This window comes from Rhipicephalus sanguineus, chromosome 7, assembly GCF_013339695.2.
Source record: "Rhipicephalus sanguineus isolate Rsan-2018 chromosome 7, BIME_Rsan_1.4, whole genome shotgun sequence".
In the NCBI taxonomy this organism is placed as follows: Eukaryota; Metazoa; Arthropoda; class Arachnida; order Ixodida; family Ixodidae; genus Rhipicephalus; species Rhipicephalus sanguineus.
In genome coordinates this window covers 149639031-149660918 of record NC_051182.1, presented here as the reverse complement: position 1 = coordinate 149660918, position 21888 = coordinate 149639031, and the positions used below count along the sequence as shown (strand labels likewise).

Sequence of the window (21888 nt, the reverse complement as noted above, 5' to 3'; positions counted from 1 at the left end):
CACGATGAGGACGGTAAAGGGGCCCCGTCCCTTTTACGATGGTACTGTGCTGACGGGCCCCGTCACCGTAGTCACTGCTTTACGATGACGGGGCCCGTCGCTATAAATACGTCGCTATTATGACGGGCCCCGTCACTATTACAATTTACACTAAGGTGACGGGCCCCGTCACTTTTACGACGGTACTGCGCTGACGGGCCCCGTCACCGTAGTTAGGTACCGTAGTCAGTGCCCAACGCATAATGATGATCTTTTGCATCGCTTCGTGTTGACTCCGACGCCACCGACTACGGTCTGTTCTCATGTTTGATAAGGCATCGAAGGCTTTCAGCCGCCTTGTTATATTTTTGGTTTCGCTAGAGTGTACTAGAGGCGTTTCTAATACACTCTAGTTTCGCGGCAATCCCGCGATAGGCCGGCAGACTATCCAGGCTCCAGCACAAGCCAAAGTCACCACAGGCCGTAGCCGTATCTTTCTGCCGCACAACTAGCACAACTCCGAACTGACGGGACGGCGGGATAAATTTCGCGATCACCGAGTCGCCTACTACCGAAGCTGACCGAAGGCGTTGACATTTCATGTGTACCACGTCGGCGCATTCTTGCGAAGCGTCGTATTCCTCCGAGGCGGCGGAAATTGTCGTTAGGTGAGTGAGCTATGAGCGGTGAGGCAGCACTTGTGACAACACCATCACCACCACCAACAACAACAACGAGCAGCGCACCAACAAAACCACCTGACAATGGCACCACCAGCACCACCAACACCAACGCTGTCACTCGAAAGAAACAGCGGACTCAAAACTTTTGCTACGCCCCGCGCTGCCGTACGGGCCAGAAAGGCGCACCGCGCTTCTCCATGTTCACCGCGCCGAAGGACCCGAAGGTGAGGAAAGTCTGGCAGTACAACCTTCGCAGGCTGGACAAACCCCTAACCGAGTTCTCGTGCGTGTGCGAGCGTCACTTCGACCCTCGTTTCATCGTTCGCGACTACGTTCACATCATCAACGGTGCCGAAGTGCGGATACCTCGGGGCAAGCCCAAACTCGCCGAAGGCGCCGTGCCCACGCTGCTCCCGGACTTGCCTGGATACCTGTCCAAGAAGTTACCCAAACAGAGGCCCACAAAGGGCAGGCAACAGTCGGAACCCGCGACACAGACCATCCTACCGCCGCCTACACCTTCAAAGAAACGAAAGCAGTCGCTCCAAGGCTCCGGAGACGACAAGTCTTGTCCTGACGGGCAAGCGGAGGACTCCGGGGACGTCGTCGGTCGGTGCTCCGGAAACGCCGACACCCGCACCGCTAACCAAACGGTTAATCCCGCCATCCGGGAACAGCCGCTCACGATAGAACGGCTCAGGAAGTGCGACATGGAGCTTCCCTCCGTGTGCTGGTGTCTTCTGGGGACGAGGGACCCGTACAGGGTGGTGTTCGCGACAACGGAGGTGAAGAAGACAGCCCCGGAAGATTCGCTCGAGGTGAGTGAGGGAATAAACTTTATTTTCCTTTTTAAGAAACGGGAGTGTTGTAACTTAAGTGTATTCCTTATCAGTTGTTCGCTCAGCGGTCGCCACAGCTATCCATCTTGAAAGGACAGACTGATGAGCTAGTTGGTAGTGCATAATTCAGAACAGTAGCGCAAAGAATCACGCGGACGGCGGCAGATCAAGACGGGACATAGCGCTGTGTCCCGTCTTGATCGGTCGCTGTCCGTGTGATTCTTTGCGCTACTGTTCTGAATGATCTACCCTATGTTACCCTTATTTTGTTGCCCTTTCCCTCTTTTCTTAACTTGCCATTACATTGCAACGTACATCGAAATAAACACCCATTATACCAGCGTGTCAGCCTGTGTATACCTCACTTGCGCCAAAGCACAGTGTTCAAACAGCGATGTAACAGTGTCGACGAGGATGGGATTCGAACCCACGCCGATCGGAGGGGAGAGAGGGAGGTGTGTAATCCAGTCCTAGCAAGCATCTGTGACCACTGTGTGTGGCGCATCGTTAGTCTACCAGTCGTGGTAGGCCTCCACTACCTCCTCGGCCTACCCTAGGACTCAGTCATGGAGGGTAGGATCAGAGCTGCACTGGGCAGTCTCCTAAAGCTCCTCACTACTAATTAATCGTTAGGGTGTGGGTGGAGAGGTTTGATGGGACACTGCCACACGACATGCGATAGATCTGCCATCTGGACAGGGCAGAAGCGACACTTGGGTGACGGGTACGTGGCTGGGGAAAATAAGTGCAGAGTTCACGGGGTAAGAAAGGTGTGTGTGTTTGTAGTTGCGACCTCAATACTTCTCTCTGGCTCATTTTAGCCAGAGAGAGATGGATATGTTAGTTGTTGGTGTCCATAATGTGCGCAAATTTCATTTAAATTTCAGGTGATGCACCCGAAACTGGTCAGCTTCTCCAAGAGCAACGACGGGCCCGAGATCATGGCCGAGGCCTACTTCCAGGGTGCCCTCTGCTGCAAGGCGCTTGTCACATCGCTGGACGAAGCGAAGGCGATTCTGCGGGACGCGAACGCAACGCACATGTGCAAGGGGGCTATGACTCCGAGCGAGTTTGCGGAGGTATCCCGCGGCGTCACCACGCAACTCCTGCTGAAGATCGGCAAGAACGACGAAGGGACCGTGTTTAGCCTGGAGTGCACGAGGAACGTTGACTCTGAAGGTAACCGTGTGTTTTTTTCGCGTGCATTGCAAGTCCTCCTCCTCGGCGTGTGTTTTGAGTGCTCATGCATCGTGCGAGCATGTCTTTGTGTGCATGCGTTTGAGACTGGGTGGAAGTGTTTTGGGTGTGTCGATTTTTAGGCTTCAGTCCTTGGATGCTGAAGCTAATTGTGAGAAACCAGAGCAACCCTCCTTGGAGCACATACACGCAGTAGATGACTTGCTTTGACGTCACTGAAACCGCCTTGTTGGAGCACCAGCATGGGGGGAATGCGACGTTTTTGATGTCACATTAATGTCACCAAAACATCACATGCAGGTTCTTTCGTTATTCACGCACAGAGTTTTCCTTCCATGTCGTTGTCACATTGAGGCAGGTTAACTGCAACTTGTTTGTCATCAAAGCCACCGTCATGGAGTGCCAGTATGTTCAAAAGCTGTGTCCATGACGTCACGTGCAAAGTGTCTATATGAAATGGGAATTTTTTTTAGGGGCATTCGTTTCCTTGTTAAACACAACCAAATCAACCCAACAATCTATTGGATTCATTCGGTTGTGTACGCACAGTACATCATTCAGAGCGAGATGACTTATCAGTACTTTCATTGATTTGCTTGCACATGCTAGGAAACTGGGAGTCTTTCCTTGGTGTGGTTAAGCATTGGGCATCTCTCAGTGGCGGTGAACAGCACAAAAACGGGGCACAGGTTGAGGCAGGCACTGTTCCCAGTAGTCTAGCTTGATGCTGTGCTGAAAGATGAAGACGTAGAAAGAGAAAGCAGAGGACGAGCGCTGTCTCGCAACTAAGATATATTTTGAGAAAAAGAAAACACAAAGGAAAACAAAGCAGGAAACAGGAGAGAGAGAGAAAACATATTACTGAAAAAATCATGAAATAAGCATGTGGCACCCAGACATGCACGAAAGTGAGAAAACGAAATTGTTCATGTAACATGTCACTAAACATTACGCGCGCCAAGCAGATACGCTAACTCCTTGTTTCTTAACGACATCAACACACGACTAACACTTGCGTCTTTCAGCGCTGCATCAGCCATGTGAATATTCCAACTAGCCCAACATTCCATTCTGTCACTGTAGTCTGTCTTTGTAACAACAAGCCAGGCAAACCATCATTTTGAATCTATCACAACGTTGCATTGCCGTTGCCCCACTGACAGAATCGCCCTACAGACTTTCGCCATAAATGTGACGTCACACCATGCATGGCATTCTTGAAGTAGGAGGCCCCCAAATGAGATGTACATTTTGGTGCATGCTCATCAGATGCGGCTTTGAAAGTGGCAGTGACAGCAGGTGGCAGTCTGCGAACTCTTGAGCTCTATTGGATCAGTGCATGCTGAATCGGACAGTCCAATCAGTGGACTCTTGCGGATTACCGACCCTGCAGAATTTATCACACTCCGTACACGCTTTCACGAACAGTGTGACATTACCCACACCAGTTTCATCTACCGTTTCTGTGCTTTGCGGTTCCTCTGCTGTCTTGCCTCCTTTGACATATAGGCTTTGTGAAACCGACAGTACGGCTGTAAAGCTTGTTGCGATTGTTTAAGCTCTGTGGAGTCAAAGAACACGAATAATTGTGCAGGGTTGCAGAAGCAGATACAGGGGAACGGTCATTAGGGTTAGGTATGTACAGTGCCGTTCACTCTTAGGGTAAACACGGCTCAGCGTGGCTGTGCTCCGAGGAGCACCTTTGCATCCAGCATGGTCGTGCATCAAATCAAATCGAAGCGGCGCAGGCGCACACGAGCATGCCACTCATGCTGTAAGAACGGCCAAACAAGAGCAGCGCCACGGCCATGGTCGCTACTACGGAGCAGTGCGCTCCAGCGCTGTAGCAGACGACACAAAGTATCTCTCGTCGATCCCTCCGTGCATGGAAGCATATTGGCGCATGCGCGGAGGGACCGACAGGACATACTTTGTGTCGTGTGCTACAGCACTGGAGCCAGCGCATGTGCTAAAATACTTACACGCACGACCACGCCAGCTGAAGTGGTGCTGCGCGGAGCGCAGCCACACTGCGCTGTTCACCTTAGGAGTGGATGGCACTCTGCACATATGTATGAGCAGGGGAGTGTGTGAAGTTTCACTGCCCACCATTCCTCAGCCAACCAGTCAGAGCTCACTGAAAGCGACCTTTTGGTGATATCTTCAAAAGTGATCGTCTCGGAGTACGGCCCACAATGTACATTCAGCCAAAGCGTTTACAACCAAAGGATGCGTCAACATATTCCCTTCTGCAACTTCACCCATGACCCACACTGCACGTTCAATTTCAAGAAAAGCTTTTTCAGTGGATACACATCCAGTCTCTATCACGCTTGTGGAATGCATTGGTGGGTTGGGGGCGAAAAGGTCTATACTTGCATACAACTTTAGAAGTCTGCGGCATTTCCTCCTTAAAGGCGAACGCACACAAGCCCGTAACAATGAGCATGCCGGATGGCTGGTGATCCCGCCGCCTTCGGAGAACATTGCCAAGTGCATGAGCGGGACTATTTCTTTAGTCACGGAGGCGATCGGCGGCCTTGCTTAGGTTGTCTGAGCAGGCCACCTCCGGACTTCTTAGGTTGTATCCGACTATACATAACAATGGGTACCCACTGTTCTTCGAACAGTTAACAAGTCTGATGAAGCACCATACGATAGTGATAGAGATGGTTGCTGTCATGACCTTGATAGTTACCATAAGGGGAGAGTTTAAGAGGGGCAAGGTAAAAAAAGATGAGAGACTGTTTGGCTCTGCAAAGCAACATAGTAATGCGTGAAAACACTTTCGAGAGCAGCGGACAAAGCCAGCTGAGGTGGGAATCTCTAAGAGCGTACAAGCGCGGCAGGTGCATTACCGAAACAAACGAGGAACACCAAGCCCAACTGGCTGAAGCAAATGCATACAAGTACCGCAGAGCCGGGGAACACCTGTCCAGAGCATCGGCTGCGACCAGTTCCCCCACTGAGTCCAGCTGAAACCTTGTATTCTTTCACAACATCCACAAAATCTCGATGCATGCGGTACAAGTGCTCTTGCACTAAATAGGTGATGGAAGTTATCTCAAAGGGTACTTTGTATGATTGACTGTCTATAAATGCATGAAATTTTTGCCCCGCCACGTTGGCCTAGTGGTTATGGCACTCGATTGCTGACCCGAAGGTCGCAGGATCGAATCCCGGCCGCGGCGGCTGCATTTTCGATGGAGGCGATAATGTTTGAGGCCCGTGTACTTAGATGTAGGTGCATGTTAAAGAACCCCAGGTGGTCAAAATTTCCAGAGCCCTCCACTACGGCGTCACTCATAATCGTATCGTGGTTTTGGGATGTTAAACCCCAGATATTATATTACTAATGCATGAAATGTACATAATGTGATGCCAAGGTTCTGGACACCAAACCTAAAAGTAAGTGGACGTGTTAGAATGATTTACTGTGTATTTTGCAGCAATTCATTGGAATGACAATGTAAATAATTATATAATTAGTGTACAGTCTGTCATGCTATATATTTTAATAAACCGAGTTTAATGAGCCACTCAAATTACATGCGATTGTACACATTGCTGCTGAAAGGTGTATTTCTATTTCTGGCATGTTTCACCTTGCTGACAAGAGTTTTTAGATATTATAATTGGTTTATGTGATCACAAAAATTGTGTTACCCGCAAACAGAAATTCCGGCTTCCTTGCAAGTTTTTAAAACTCTTTCTTACAGTGTTGATGTACCAATTCTCTTTTGGCTGGTGGCTGGCTTTACTTCGTCATTAATCAAATTTACGACTGTTTGTCCCGGTTCCATTTTCTCCTCGCAGGATCAGTGTGCGCGCCCTGCAGGTTATTGCGAAAGACTCTGCAATCGAGAAAGTCCCGAGTGCTCAAAAAGCTCATGAAAGACTGCCTCGACGAGGGAGATCCGGCTAGCCCACAGCAGACGACGCAGAAGCAGACAGCGACACCAACGACGACACATCCGACTGTCATCATTTGCTCCGCTGCACAAGTGCTGACGAACGGCTCGTAACGAGCATTTTCAAATTCTCACCTGGCACAGAGTTTAACGCAAATGATCGCCGGAGGGTTCCCTAGCGTCCACTGATGTTACTTTAATAAATACGCTTAGCGCATGTGTGGCTCGCGATAATTTTTGTTCTTGGTTGTCGTTATGTCGTCTTTCGCTACACAAGTAGCCTGGCAACCGAGCCAAACGCCAGCCAACAATTTTCACTGTTCACTCATCGCGACCCAACATTGACCTCACATTGGCCGTTTCCTGTGTTCTTGAGGAGGCATCCTTAACACATTTAACGTGGCTAGTGAGCCATATACTGGCCAACACTGTCCGATGTCGAGCCATCTTGACTCGCTATTAGACCTGTGTCGGCCATTTTCTCATATTACGAGGCAACGACTTCGAAGCTCGCTTTTAATCGCTCACTTTGGCAGCAATTAGTTTAACCCTAACCCTCAAAACCGTTTTACCGTATTCCAGGTTTCCTCCGAAACTGGTTATTCTAGGCAGCTGAAAGCATCACAATCATGGCGACCGTTGGAGTGCCATAAATAGGTTTGGTCGGTTTCACTGGTTCACTGGTTAGACGAGCAAAATGCATGCAATGCTGATCAAGTGAGCTGCGCTATCTACTGCAGTTCGGCAAGATCACCAGTCCGGCCCATTGCACGTATCTAGCCTTATTTACGCCAATGCGCTTGATTGCTTTTACAGAAGCATTGCGGCAAATGGAATCAAGATTAGTCCATCTCAAGCAAATAATGTAACGACTTGGAAGCAGCCAAATGGAAAACCAAAAAGTTGATAGCAGAAGCCAGAAACGCACCTTTCATCGAATCCCATGGTCAAGTCAAGTAAAACTTGCATGCAGCTACTTGTAAATAAGTGGTTCATCTGCTGTGCGACTAGGGTACCCTCCGGTAACATTTGCATGAATACTTGCAAATATTGTTAAGCACCATGTGGCTCCCATCTTCATTTACCTTAAAAAAAAAGGCTACCATCATCATGCTTCTTTGTTTGAATAAACACAGTCATCAAAGACAGGTAATGTTTGGAAATGTGTTTTATTTCGCATTTTCTGTGTAAATGAACAACACTATGGGAAAGACGCAGGAGTCACTTCTGACGGCCAACACACTGATTATAAACTCTGTCTGACACGATTTACCATGAAAGCAACACATCTCTTGGGTAATAATTTAAATAATAAACCACATGATAGTGCCTCAAGGGATTTGTGCCCGACTGAGGCTTCCAAGGAAGATGACAGGTGGGCGGTTGCCTTCAATTTTTTCTGACAACCCTAAATCTCGGACAGCTCACTTGCAAAAAAAAAAAACAGTGCACAAACAATCCTTTCGTTAACGAATACGCGTTACGCACGCGTTTGACCACAAGACGCAGACCGTCGCAAGGGACGACGTAGAGAATTGAACGAGTCGTTTTGGTGATTCAGCTGGACATTATGCAAATGACCATTCTCTCGTTCCTAGTGATGCCGGAGACAAGTATGGCTGGCAACACATTGTGTGACAATGCTCCAGAGCAATTCGTCAGAATAATCAACATGTTGCGCAACTCTTGCGAACTGAAATGAAAATGCTACTCAAAGTGTTGCAAGCAGTGCGGAACCTTTACTGGAGTGTCAACACATTTTCGAAATCTTTGTTTTTGCACTGTAAGAAGGCATGAAGCTTTTGCATCTTACGAAAACTACCGACAAGCCTAAGAGCGGCCCTAAATAGCCTTACATACTTCTTACTGCGAGCCAGTCCGTTATTCAGAATGCGACTGCATTGCGTAGTCATTATACATTGGCTCGCTCTCTTTTGCTTTTGTGCAATCACGGCAAACAGCGAGTGGTCAAGTTGTTTTAAATGTGTAAGCACTGCTGTGCCTGCTCAACGAGAAAACTGTGTGTCCATCTGTCACTCCACAGCTCTGTCACGCAAGATGAATCGCTATAAAGAAATAAATTCATAAAACAAAATAAATTTTGTTGGTGGTGTGTTTCGAACCAAGAGACCTACTCTCAGAAGCCAAGTGCCTCACCCACTTCGCTAGACACCAAAGCATTCAGAACGTGAATATGTCTGACCCACATGAATGTGTCGTACTGTCAGTACAAAGCAAATGTTGTGTGAGAACGCGTTCTGTGAAGGCTTCGTCGACATAGTTGGTGGTGGCAGAATAAAAGCACAGTCTAGGACAAAATGTGAAGCTGATGCGGAGGATTTTAGAAATCGGGAAAATTTTAACTTTTGCGAAAACTTAGTGCCAAGTGCGCTATTTGATGGCCACTGGACGCGCCTTCTGTTGGGCCGCTCCGGGTGCTGACGAAAGATGTGGTACTGATGCCATTGGACAACATTCCAGGGAAAGCTGCAACCACAGTTTCCTACAAATGACCGCCATGCTTGCGCATCACTTAGACAACCCACGAAGGACGTTCTCTGTGAGGAGTTCACCATAACTTCTTTTTTACAACACAAAAGCACCTGTCTGTAACATGTACTCCTTCACGTTGTGGTTTTACGTCCACGTCTCCAGCGTCATGGCCGTACGGTAATCGCGGCACGTACATGTGGGACTAAACTCAATGACGCTTGAAAACATGCAGAGCTTTCAATTTTCAATTGTTTTTTTGCGTCACATGAAAGACCAAGTCCACAGGATCCTACAAAATCTATTGGTAAGATTTAGTGCATCCTGAAAAATAATTGCCACATGTTTTCAAAAGCTAGTTTCGGTTCCTACTGTACCCTGATGTCGGGACACCGTATGACCTACTCATCACGTGCTTGCGCAAGATATCGCGATGTTTCCACGACCGCTTTGCTGCTTGCCTCTGTTGATGACGCACAAGCGACCATTTTGAATGTTTTGGTGACGCGCAAGTGGCCATTTTTTGCGTTTTGGTACCCGACGTCATCACAACTAGCCATACGAGTGCGTGATGTCACTAGAATTGACACTATAGCCTGACATGATGCTAGTATTGATGTCGGTAAGTGTGCCATGTGAAAATTTACTTTAATATCAAAATAAAATACCTTATCAGCATTTACCGAGCTTCACACTGGCTCAGAGCCGTCTCTGTGAACAGGAGATTTGTATGGCATGGTAAACTCAACTTCAAGTTTGTGTCAGTACCCATTTCAGCGTTCGTGCTTAAAAACAATTTCATGTCCTTTTTTTTTTTTGATGGTCACAGCGCTGCATCACGCATAGGCGCTACAAGGTTTGATTATGATGTGGTAAATATGTGAGATTTCTATGCTGACAGGTTTTTTTTAAAGACTCAAAGCTGCTGTTTAGACAACAAATCGGATGACTTCGTACTCAATCCAGTCTTTGAAGTGAATAGTTTTCAAATTCAAAATTGTCAATTGTGCAATTGAACACAAAATTTGAGCAAAATGCAATATATTTTGCCACTGCAGCTATAGCAGGTATAAGGCGTAGTGTAACACAGGCACATAGCTTGGCAGGCTAGATTTAGCAATGAGGCTTTTGTATGTAAAGTACACAGTGTTCCTAATGCTACGATTAATGATTTTGATAAGCAAGGCCTCGTAATGAAAAATGACGGAAAATGGCTGACGCTGTTAACACCGGGATTTGAATATTCCCACTTGCAATGCTCCATATGCATTACAATAATTCCATGTCGTCCATAAGATTCTTTCAGAAATGTAATGGAATTTTTATGGCATCTGCACACACTTCCTAAAATTATACAGGAATCATATGAATTTATTGGAATAGCGTATGGAACATTCCAATTGAAATATTCTGTATGCGTTACAATAATTCCATATGTTGTCTGTAAAATTGTTATAGAAATGTAATGAAATTTATATGGAATCTGCATACACTCCGTAAAGTTATACAGAAACCACGCGGACTTATTGGAATGGCATACGGAACATTCCAATGAGGTTGTTTCATAATGTTGAAAGCCAGCTGTTCATTATTGAAAATATTCAATTCCTGCACTGTTTAATTTGTACTTTATTTAGCCTCAAAAACTAATACACAGACCAATTAAAAAATCATTTTAGAAGTGGAAAATTTCGGGTTTTTTTCACTCCGGGAACAAGTCTCTGATGAGATTCATGCCTCTAAAAAACATATTAGCTAATTTCATGATGATGTCCGAAACATGCTTGCATATTCTAAGCAATGCACCATGCCCAAAACCTGTCAATGATGCGTCCTATGGATGTTACCCAACGTGGTGTATTCAGTGAATACAAATGATTACAAAAGAGTAAGTACAACACTAAAAACATTGGCGTCACCTTCAAGTAAAGACAGTCACGCTGACACTTTTTTTTAATTAGTATTAATAAAAACTTCACATTCCCGTTAACATTTTTGCACTGGCTCCAGAGATCCAACTTCTTTTATATACTTAAATTAATTTCTAAGGCAACATCACAATATAATTCATTCAGGCTGCAATGTAAAGAGGCAGCACCATAATGACTTCCAAGACATAGCTGCAAAACTTAAGAGTAATTAATGAAATTTAAAATGGTTTCCTTTTCTCCCTTTCACAAGTTATGCTACTATATTTTGTGACACACAATTGCTGCATGTTGAAGGCCCACATTCAATAGCCCATAATGCAGCGAACAATAACAAAATTAACAAAAACTACCTTTGAACGTTCTACTCCTAACTCTTTAGGCTTACCTAAACCCTTATAAGTAATATATTACTACGCTGTTCTTTCTTATTTTTATTCATTATCAACTCAATCAATGGACATGAAATGTTCTATATCCATGCAACTGACAGACCTGCACGTACCACAACTAGTAGTTAACATATTTCCAATCACACTCAACAGAAATGTGAGATTTTATAAAGTACCGATCAATAGACACTACAAAGAACGGGAAAGACTTCAAAACTCTGCAGTACGTTTAAGCCAGCTTGACTGGTAGTCAATTCTAATGCGGATGAGAGACAATGTTAACCAAGGTGCCCGATGTAGCACAATGTAGCACAATCCATGGTAGTAAAATGCTGAGAGATCAGGCTTGTTAACTCTGCAGCACGCTAGAGTCAAGGGAAATGGTGCCTATCGTTTATCTTCTGCCTTGTCCTTTTGTTAATATGCTAAAGCTGCACAAGCGGGACAAATGACAGATCAGACATTAAAAATGTAACAGACCCTGTAATTAAACAGCACTCCAGGACGGTGAAAAGTGGGGGGAAGGAGACAAACTATCGCTCGGCGCACAAATGATGACAATATACTGCAATTTGACGGGACAGCGCAATACGAACTTTTAGATTGGGGAGACCAATGAGGGTTGGGCTAGTCGGTTTCTGTTAAGATGCACGTGCGCTAGCGAAAAAAAAAAAAGGATGCAAAGATTGAACGGGACAAATGCTAACTGTCAACTGATGAATAAATGTCAAGAAAATATCCATAAGTGCGTCATACGTGTAGAACAAAAGCACTAAAACCACAACAGGTGTGACTACGGATGAGTATCACAGAAGGTGTAGTCGTTAACAAAGAAATATGTTAAGCAGCGCGCGGAGGAACGTAAAATGGTAGGTGTGACATTAAGAGATCAGAAGACAGTAGAATGGGTCAGATGACAAACAGGTGTACATGAAGATGATATTAAAATGATTTTAGTTGATATTCTAATTCATATTAAGCAAACGAAGTGGACCTGGGCTGGCCACATAATGCGTAGGACAAACAACCAGTGGTCAGTTAGAGCAACTGAGTGGATACCAAGCGAAGGGAAAGAATTGAACGATGGCAGTGAGTTAAGTGGAGTGATGAAATTTAAGAAGGAATCAAATCATGCAAGACTGAACAAGCTGGAGATCAGTGAGAGGCCTCTGTCCTACCGATAATAATTATTGGTATTTTGAGTTTTTGCTCCATATGTACGATGCACTTACAGATGTTTCCTTGACGCATATTCCTCAGTTGAAAGTTAGCATTTGTACCTATTAAATCTGCAGTGTCCTTTTTTTGTGCAAGTGAGACCAAGTTTCGCAATGCAATGAGGACATGATGGAGAGATTATGAACGGACAAACGGTGTTGGCTTGATGAAAAGGTTTACCATAAAATGAAAAACTGGTGTTCGCGGCACCTTCTGCGCGCCCAGTCAAATTACGTGGGCAAGTGTGCTTTTCTGCTTTTAGCCGCTAAAATTACTGGCACTTCGGCATTAGGCTTCACTCTGGATTGTTCCTTCCCCTTATGTGCATGCGTAGAGTTGGCCACGAAAGCTCACAGTATGCGGGATTCACGGAAACACTGAATTCTGAGAACTCTATCACCCAGTTTCAGCCTCTGTACAAGCTTCTGTGACCAACACAGTAATCCATTAATTAAGTTAGATACACTGCATGTGCATTAAAGGGGCACTACTTAAAGATGAACACTAGATTGCTTCCGACCGATAAAACATGCTAATTTTTCAGATGAATTAATTCTGCAGCAATATCTTAATAATTTAAATAACAGCACAGCACCGGGAAGCTAGTGCAAGGACACATGGGCATCGGCAGGGGGGTGCAAAAGGGGCACTTGACCCCCTGAAGCCATACCAGTACTCTCCCCCTCCCCCAGCCTCGATGCAACACGGGTTCGCACCCGCCAAGACAGAATCCTGCCGACACTCATGCAAGGACATACATTCCAATATAGTTTCTTGTAGAACTGTTGCGGAACAGTAGGAGTTTCCGAATCTTAAGAGCAGTGGAATACAACATACATAGTTAGCTTTATGGCTAAGTTGGTGCAATCAAGACATCACTACGATGTCGAAACTCGGGACATCGCTATGAGCTAGTGCGGGAACTTGAACATGTCGTCGCAGTCACCAGTCATTTCTATTTTTTTAGTCTTTTGCGTTTCGCTAGGCCTGTTCTCACAGTGAGAACGGCATTTCCTGGTACTGCATAAGCACAATTTACTTATACAGCAAGGTCTTCCTTTACTTTCGCATCGCATTAACAAAGAATCAAATTCATGTCCACGTGGAGGCCCCGTCTTATGATATTTCGTGGCCAACCTAATGTATGCACAGCTAGGCAACTGGCAAATACAAAAAGAGCTGAAATTTCACAGGAACCACATAAACTCTGTAAGCATACAACATCTGCACTCTTAGCACCACAAGCAACTTCGGAAGAAAAAATGCGATAACACAGCAGCAAGAAATGAGACATTGTTCTTTCATTCTTTTTCTCCCTTAATTCCTTTAGCTATTATGTAAAAAAAGAAATTTACGCAAACATATCCTACAACTTCTAAACTTTTACACAACCTCAATACATCTCTTAAATAAGCCAGTTATATGAACTTTTTTTTTACAGCATTGTGGTTAACTATTATTATTAACAGCAGTGGCAATTCAGAATATGACACTTTCATTTTCACCCTATTACCTCCTAGCCGGCACACACGAGATGACATTCCTAGGTCTTACATATACAACTAAAAATTTAGATCTAATTAAAGGGACACTAAAGAGAAACAATGAATCGGTTTAGATCGATAAATTTTGCTCTGAGAACTCTAACGTCGTCAATTTGGCCATCATAGGTTTATTAATAGAGGAGAAAATCAAGTTCAAAGTTTCATTTTTAAATTTCGCACAGAAATCTCCCTGCGTGACGTCAGGGACTTCAAAGTGTATTTATCGTATTTTGCCGCCGTTGGCTCAACAAAATTAACCCAAACTTGGTATGTTAAGTCTATGGTCCCCTCAGAGGACAATGTACTTCATTTTTACCGATTAGGAACTACGTAGTCCCTAGTAGGCGCCGTTAAAACATGTGACGTCACGGCGAATGGTGCGGAAACTTCAAGGTGGCGTCACCACCAACATTTTGTTTTTGTGTGTTTTCTCGCTTACTAAGCGTCTTCTCGCAGCAAGTGTGGTCTTTTTGGTATCGTGAAAGAGTAGTTCACTAATATGAGAAAAATCATTTTGCTCTTTAGTGTCCCTTTAAGCAGAGCTGAAAAGTCTACTCTGCCAGTACCAAGCCTAGCTATGCCAATCAGTCATAGCTTGTATTTTAAAAAAATCATGATTTTCTATGACACATGTATAGCTGCGAGTAAGGCAACTCATGGATGTCATCTTCCCTCTGACATCATCTGTCCAAACACACAAATACACGCTAACAGGCCCCGACGTTAACCTTACTGAAATGAATAGGACTTTTCAGTACAGTGCAAATGACCGCTGCGAGAATTCCCAACGTCCTCTTTTCTATCTTCATCACCGTTAAGACTGTCCAAGGCGCATACAATTAACATACATAATATTTTTTTAACCGGCATGAAAAGTGAAGAATGAGACTATCAACAGCTCTCTCCGATTATTGCTCTGAAAGACGTGACTTGGCAGCGATTCTACTACATATCGTGAGCCGAACGAATTGACTTCACTGTTAACTGCCCTTTGCCCGTTGGCCTTGGTAAGCCTTTACGATGGCTGCAGAGACATTTACAAACATGCCATGATAGAGGATGAGGACAAGCGTTAATAAACACACGGCGGCAAGCAGTTGTTTGTGACTGCACCACGCGGTTGCACCACGTTTGTCTGCTGCGCCGTTCGGACATTGTCACACACGGTTAATCGTAAAGACGCTTTAAGGCGGGCATCGTTGTTGCCACGGCAACAAAATCTCCAGCCAACTAAAGACCCCTAATATGGCAAGTGGGAATCAAGTGTCCTCTCCAGCTGCCAGCAGTACTCAAACCTACTACAAACGAAGCACCCCACAAGTCTAACCTGAATACACTAAAACCTCGATATAACGAACACGGATATAACGAAATATCGGTTATAACGAAGTAAATGAAAAATAGTCTTGCCTTACATACAGTGTTAGGAATATACTTTTACAACGATTTTTTGGATATAACGAAGTTATTTTCCTGTAACTTCGTTATAATGAGGTTTGAGTGTATAATAGATTACCTGATATAACGAAGTAAACGAAGAAATGTCATGCTGCTGTAATGTTGCAACATATACGTGTTTCGAACAAGTTTTGAATATAAAAAGCCTGTTTTGAGACAGATTTGATGTAGCTTTAACAACATTTGGTTGTAGTGCGTTCTGTTTCCAAATTCAATGTCCCACGTGTGCATTTGTTGGCTTAGCGCCGGAAGAAAAACGGCGTCATATGAGGCTGCTTTACAAAGTGTTTTCTTTTTTTTCTTTTTTTTACACATGGTTGCCAACCTGTGCCATGCACAGGTAACATCTCCTGAGAACCGGAAGATAATCAAATATTACACTCTACAACACTACAACACTGGGAATGTATGCCTTTCATTCATTTAGGTTTCTTGATGTCATGAAAGTCGGCAACGTGCTATAGAAACACTAGTTTGAGTCAGACGTTGGTTGAATTGTGAAATTTATATAGTATTTTTCATCGCGCAAATCTTAACTTATCATGGGGTGCAGGCAACGAACAGTGCCAACGTTGAAACACACCATTCATCAGTAGAAATCACCCAAGTACTATAGCGAGAAAAACAAACAAAAGAAACAAACACAGAAGCATTACAAGTAGCATCGTGTGACTGTCTAAATGTGTCAAAAAAAAAGAAGAAAAAGCTGAAGTCAAGTGGCGTTACATGAGGGCAGGTAAAAAAAAAAGCGTAACATAGTCATAGCAGAAAACGAAAATTCCAGTGAAACAGTAAAGTGCAGCGTTTGCGGCGTTAACGAAGTGAAGTAACTGAGCTAGTTGAGGAGCTTGAGAGCACAAACTTTCCAATTAGTGAAGGTTAAAGTTGCTCTGAACACACGCAGACGAAGGTCTTGCTTGGTTGCCTAGTCCTTTCGATGCACAAGCAGGAATGGATGTGTGGCGAGTGAGTCCTATTACACGCACAAGCGAAGATGGTAAGGCGACAAAAAGAAAATGCACCAGTAAAACTATATTAAAGAACATCAGGAGAACAAGGACCGGAATGAGGATTCACCAATGAGAAGCCTAACTTTGAGGCGAAAGGAAGTGGCAGAGAATGTGGGCGGGCACACCGGTTTTTTTAAGTACACACAATGGATCCTTGTTGGGTGACGTGAAATAAAATCTTAAAAACGTGCTCTGCAGTGGGAGCACACGTTTCCTTTAGATGATGGGTGCCATCCGGGGACCCCGGTAACGGCCGCGGTTGCGTTTGCTGGCCTTCTGTGGCTCGTTCTCCGACCTGGGTGCGGCAGTTGATAAGCTCCCGGATGATGTGGTATCTGCACCAATGGAAGAGTGAAAAAGCAACAAAAAAGAAGGATACTTAGGGTGAAACTTCTTATTGTGGGACTGTCGAAATGTGCGTTAAGCATTGTTTGAAATTGCGTCATTTAATCAATGTACGGCAACACTATAGTGGGACATAAGCCAGCGCTGGTCGTAACTTGGCTAACACTACTGATGTGGATCGTAACCCACATCAGCTAACACTACTGATATGGCCGTCATTAGCTGAGACTAGCCATTATTAAGTCAACACTAGCCTCCATTTAGGCAACACTGACCATCCATAGCCAACACTTCCCACATTAGCCAACATTACTCATTCGGCTCTCATTAGCCAATATTAGTCATTATTTAGCCTACACTAGCCTCTATTTAGGCAACAGTAGCCAGTACTAATGATTCGCCAATATCGAATTGTTTTGCCACACGACAGCTCCCCTCAGAGAAATTCAGCGTAACTTTTCCTAGATAGCAATCACACGTTAGGATTTCGCAGATGCGGCAGACGCACCACTGGTCGTCTGGTGCTCGGCCATCGAGGCATCGCCGTTGTTCTCGGACGCAGTTGGTGCGACGCTGTTTCGGGCCTGCTGCTGTGGTTTGCTAGCCACCGCCTTGGCAACGCCGTGGTAGTGGCCTCCGCCGGGCACTGGCGGGAAGAGGCGCAGCACGTTGCCCACAGCCTTGGTGCGGCCCTCGCGGAAGACCAGCCGCATGCCCGGACGCAGGTACTCGGGGTTCTTGATGAAGCGGAAGCGCACCAGTGCCTTGTCGCCCGTGCGCAGGCAGTCGGTCGACATGGACAGGATGGAGGCCGTCTGCCGTATGCTGCCACAGTGGACTGAAATTGAATCCGTCATTAATCAATGGCCCCAAGGTAATGCTAAACCTGCCATTCAATCAACCAATCAATCAATGAACAAATTTTTATTTCAAGAAGTGCAGTGAACTGGGCTAGTTGGCACTGCTGCATTTTATTACAGCATGACAAAGAGACGAGAAGAAAACTAAGACACACAAACGACGGGACACAGCAATGACTTCTTATTGCACTTCTTATTTAAGAAACGTGTTCTCATAAAGAAGGCCAAGCCTACGCACGGTAATAATGACATACGTGCTGGCAAAAAATGAAATACGAGAAAGGTGAGCGACGGTTCCCACGAGTCGTTCCTTTCGCGATTTGCCTGAAGTCTAGAAGTGCTATATCGCTATCGTGAAAGGTGATAAGACGGCCAGCTTATACGCTTATCTTCATTCTTTTAAATGCGAAGCATCTCTTGCTTGGGGGTATGTTCCGCGGCGTGGGCGTCCGCACTCACACTACGCATGCGCAACTCTCCTCCTTCCCTCTCTCCAACAGCTGCGCGTTACTCTCTCCACTTCTCTCCCAGCACCTGCTTGCGCTTCTCCTGCGTTCTCGCTTCTGCTCTCATGGCGCATGCACTACTCTCCTCCTCTAGTCTCCTCTCCTTCAAGTGGTAGAGCGTTGCGCGCGTTCAGTCCAGCGCTTGCTTCGGTTGACTCCTCTGAAATGCGGGCTCGACATGCCGAAATTCTCTCCTGCGCAACGCCGCGATGAGCGCAAGCGCATGCGCGTCCCCTCCCCCTCTCTCTCCTCTCCTACGCTGCCCCCCTCTCGCGCGCCTGTCGACCGCATTCCCCGCTCGCCCTGTGAGAATTAATGGCCAGGCTAGAGGGAAGGCACGACGCGCGTAGTGTTCTTCTTCGTGTTCCGCGACGCGAGGTCGGTAGCATGCCCAAAGAACGCCAATGGAACGTGATCGTGCAAGTGCTCCGGCTTCGCATTGCCTCATGGTCCCCTTTAGCGGGAGATGGTGTAATTTTTTTTATGTAAAACGCTTCCATGATTTCCCTAGATAATGTATCCTAACGTGTGAAAAAAAAAACAGTGGAGACAAATTTATTCCTTCACTCTTGTGAATGAACGAGTCTGTCTTCCGCCACCTACAGAATAGATGCAGAAGTAAAAGGCTGTGTATCTTTACAAAAGGTTTCTTGTCGAAATGCAATTTTCTGCGCAGGCCATAAGCAGCACACAAACTGTACGTACACACATGTAAAGATCAAACAAAGTGTCGTGACACAAAACACTATTAAACAATATGTTCTACAGCATACTGTCTTAACAGAGGAGGCTAGTGGTAACCCAACAGGATACGCCCCAGGTTCATTCCTCGTTGAAACAATAAACGCTGATTAATTTCCCCATTAGTGCTTCCACACGTCATAAGAAAGTGTTGCTCACCCATGGCCTGGTAGCGTGGGCTGATGGTGGTCGGGTGGTGCAGCACCAGAATCTCACCCTCGAACTCCCAGCAGGACTTGGGCTCCAGCTTGGGCGACACCAGCACCATGCCCTTGCGGATATCCGAGCGCTTCACTTGCTGAAATACAATGACACAGTTTTCAGTGTTTATTGCGACATCTATTAGACGAACACTCTTGGCGGGTTTTTGCTGTTGCCGTCATACTCTGTGTATCCAAATTGATAACACTGCCCTGTGCATTGTATCTTCTACGCTCTAGTAAAAGCACGCGAGCTCTGACCGATGACCGTGGCTGAAGCAGTCACGAAACGAGCCGGCCACCTCCTTTGCTTGAACGGCGTATGCAACAATATCGCCCCGCGTGCGAGGCCTGGTGTCGATGGCTTGTCAAGCAGAGAAGAAACCCCCCACATATCTTTTGTCGGATGAAAAAGCGTGAAGTGGCAGGGGCTGCGTCACTCAAGCGGCAACTGCGAACTTTAATTACAAAGGCGTGGTCGCGAGCGCTGGCGCATGCGCTCTCTCGACAGACATTAACAAATGGTTCGTATGCGTGCTGTGCCCTCACCGTTTACTTCGCATTCAGATGACAGTGCGAATAGTAAATTTTTGGTTCGAAGCGAATTCATCGCAAAATTGTGACTTGGCTAATAATTTCGAATCGAATTCGAATAGTATATATCACATATTATAAAGGTAAATGAGCATATTTGTCATAACCCAACTAACTTGCACAATATATATTTTTTTACATTGAAACAAGGCATGTGTAAATGTCATTTCTTTTTGTTCGAAAGAAGTGGAAGCAAGTTTGAATAGTAGCAGGATTTGACTTCCGGTAGAATGCAAGTGATAATCTGTAAAATATGTTATGTTTTAAAATTTACTATATTTAGAGCAAATAAGCCTGTATAACAAGCCTTTAAACTTAAAAATGATAAATCGATGTGAGGGTAATATGTTCATTTAAGCTTGAAGTGGGGCTTCGCGACAGTGCGGATTTTCCCTGGAAAGGTGTATTCACGATATAGCACTCCTCCACTGCAGTGAAACCACCTTTACAGAGGGATTACATGCAGATTAATATACAATTATTCGGAAATTTCGAAGTATTCGAAATGAACAATAATTTCAATTCAAATCGAAGCGAATTCGAATACTGTAATATTCGTTCGAATATTCAAAGTGCGCGAATATTCGCACAAGCCTAGACGAGACAGCATCACAACAGCTTCGCTTCGTTGAGCAGCTGTATTCGCTTAAACCAATGTTTTATAGAGTTACGGTCAGAGAAAGAGTTGGCTGCAAGCCTTACTTCGTATAACATTCAAATTTGTTGCTATCGCATTCACTGCTTCGCCCTTGTGATGAAACTGATTTTTTTTAGTTTGAAATACAGTAAACAGTGATATTTTCTTGCTATTTGCTACTCGTCAGTTCCCAGGGTTCCATTATGCTAGGTTTTTACAGAAGGTGCACTAACACTTACAAGTGAGCAAGACTACAATTAGCGTCCCCTATGCCTTCCTCGGCTTCATTATCTGCTGGTTTCCACTGAAGGTTATCTCCTCCAAAGGTTGTGTAAGAATACAAGGAGGTTAGAGGAGTGTCGACTTCTCGTTAACCGAGATCCAAACGAACCGATAAATTCCTCACTCACCTTTTTCAACGCAAAGGAGGCTGTCTGACCGCTGTGAACTTCCTTGACGGGCATTCGTTTCCGGTGGATGGACTTGATCGCCACGGGCTGGAAGTGGCCCAGGGGGTCCGGTCCCAGCAGGAGCACCTCGTTCAGCCGAATGACACCCTTCAGGGTGGTGCCCGACACCACTGTGCCCACGCCCTGGGTGCAATAAAGCACCCCATTTACACCCCCATTCGACCCATTCAAGATACGCACCCCAATTCGACCGTTCTTGCATATGCTAGAGCTGCACCTGGTGGGGTGTAATACTGCCACACCACACTACTCGATCATCTGGCTGGCTCGCATTCCCTTCCTTGAAAACTGTGCACTCGCTTTTTTCCTAATCATGACTGCTATTTCAAGTTTACAGCGCACATGCCGTTCGTGACCTAGAAGCACACGGCATGCTGCATTAAAAGCAAGAACAGGTGCACAAGACAGATGACACTTATTGTTGCGCAACAGAAATACACTCCAAAGGGTGCAACCATTTTCAAAGTGTACCTTTACAAAATGTACACCTTACGGCATGCCAAAAGAGCCATTAAAACCTACTTGTCCCTTCCAGAGCACCCTAACAGTTCGTACACCTCATGCAGCATCCAGACATGCACATGCACACTGATTTTACACCCTTACGGGTGTGATTCAGCCACATAGCCATACTCATCAACCTTAGGTTCTTCTTTTATGCCGTGAGATGGCTACTGCTCTGAGAAATCTCATCAGATACTTAAGCGTGCACAGAAGTAGTGATAAAAGGCACTGGGTCCAGCAGCATTAATTAAATTTCTGTTCTAACCTGATTACGCCCCAAACAGCATACAATTTTCAAAAGTGCATGCTTCACTATGCCACACCCCAATGTGAAAACATTATAGTTGTCTCCACAAGCTTAAGTTGCGTCTAGAAGTTGTGT

General features: G+C 45.4%; 2 protein-coding genes across 2 annotated transcripts in view; one reads left to right on the top strand and one right to left on the bottom strand.

The window, feature by feature from the left end:
* The first annotated feature begins 462 nt into the window (after nucleotides 1-462).
* Nucleotides 463-7755, top strand: LOC119400228 (uncharacterized). The gene is made up of 3 exons (XM_037667234.2): nucleotides 463-1480; nucleotides 2389-2680; nucleotides 6515-7755. Exons 1-3 carry the CDS (start codon nucleotides 659-661, stop codon nucleotides 6721-6723), a joined length of 1323 nt encoding a protein of 440 aa, XP_037523162.1. The 5' UTR covers nucleotides 463-658; the 3' UTR covers nucleotides 6724-7755.
* A 2283-nt stretch (nucleotides 7756-10038) lies between these two features.
* Nucleotides 10039-21888, bottom strand: part of LOC119400227 (GTP-binding protein 1) — a 29267-nt gene continuing 17417 nt past the window's right edge. The window contains exons 9-12 of the mRNA XM_037667232.2: nucleotides 20943-21125; nucleotides 19261-19399; nucleotides 17503-17832; nucleotides 10039-16984 (exon numbers count right to left, since the gene is read on the bottom strand). Coding sequence (XP_037523160.1) covers nucleotides 16866-16984; nucleotides 17503-17832; nucleotides 19261-19399; nucleotides 20943-21125 — 771 coding nt within the window. The 3' untranslated portion in view covers nucleotides 10039-16865. The remainder of the gene's footprint in view (nucleotides 16985-17502; nucleotides 17833-19260; nucleotides 19400-20942; nucleotides 21126-21888) is intronic.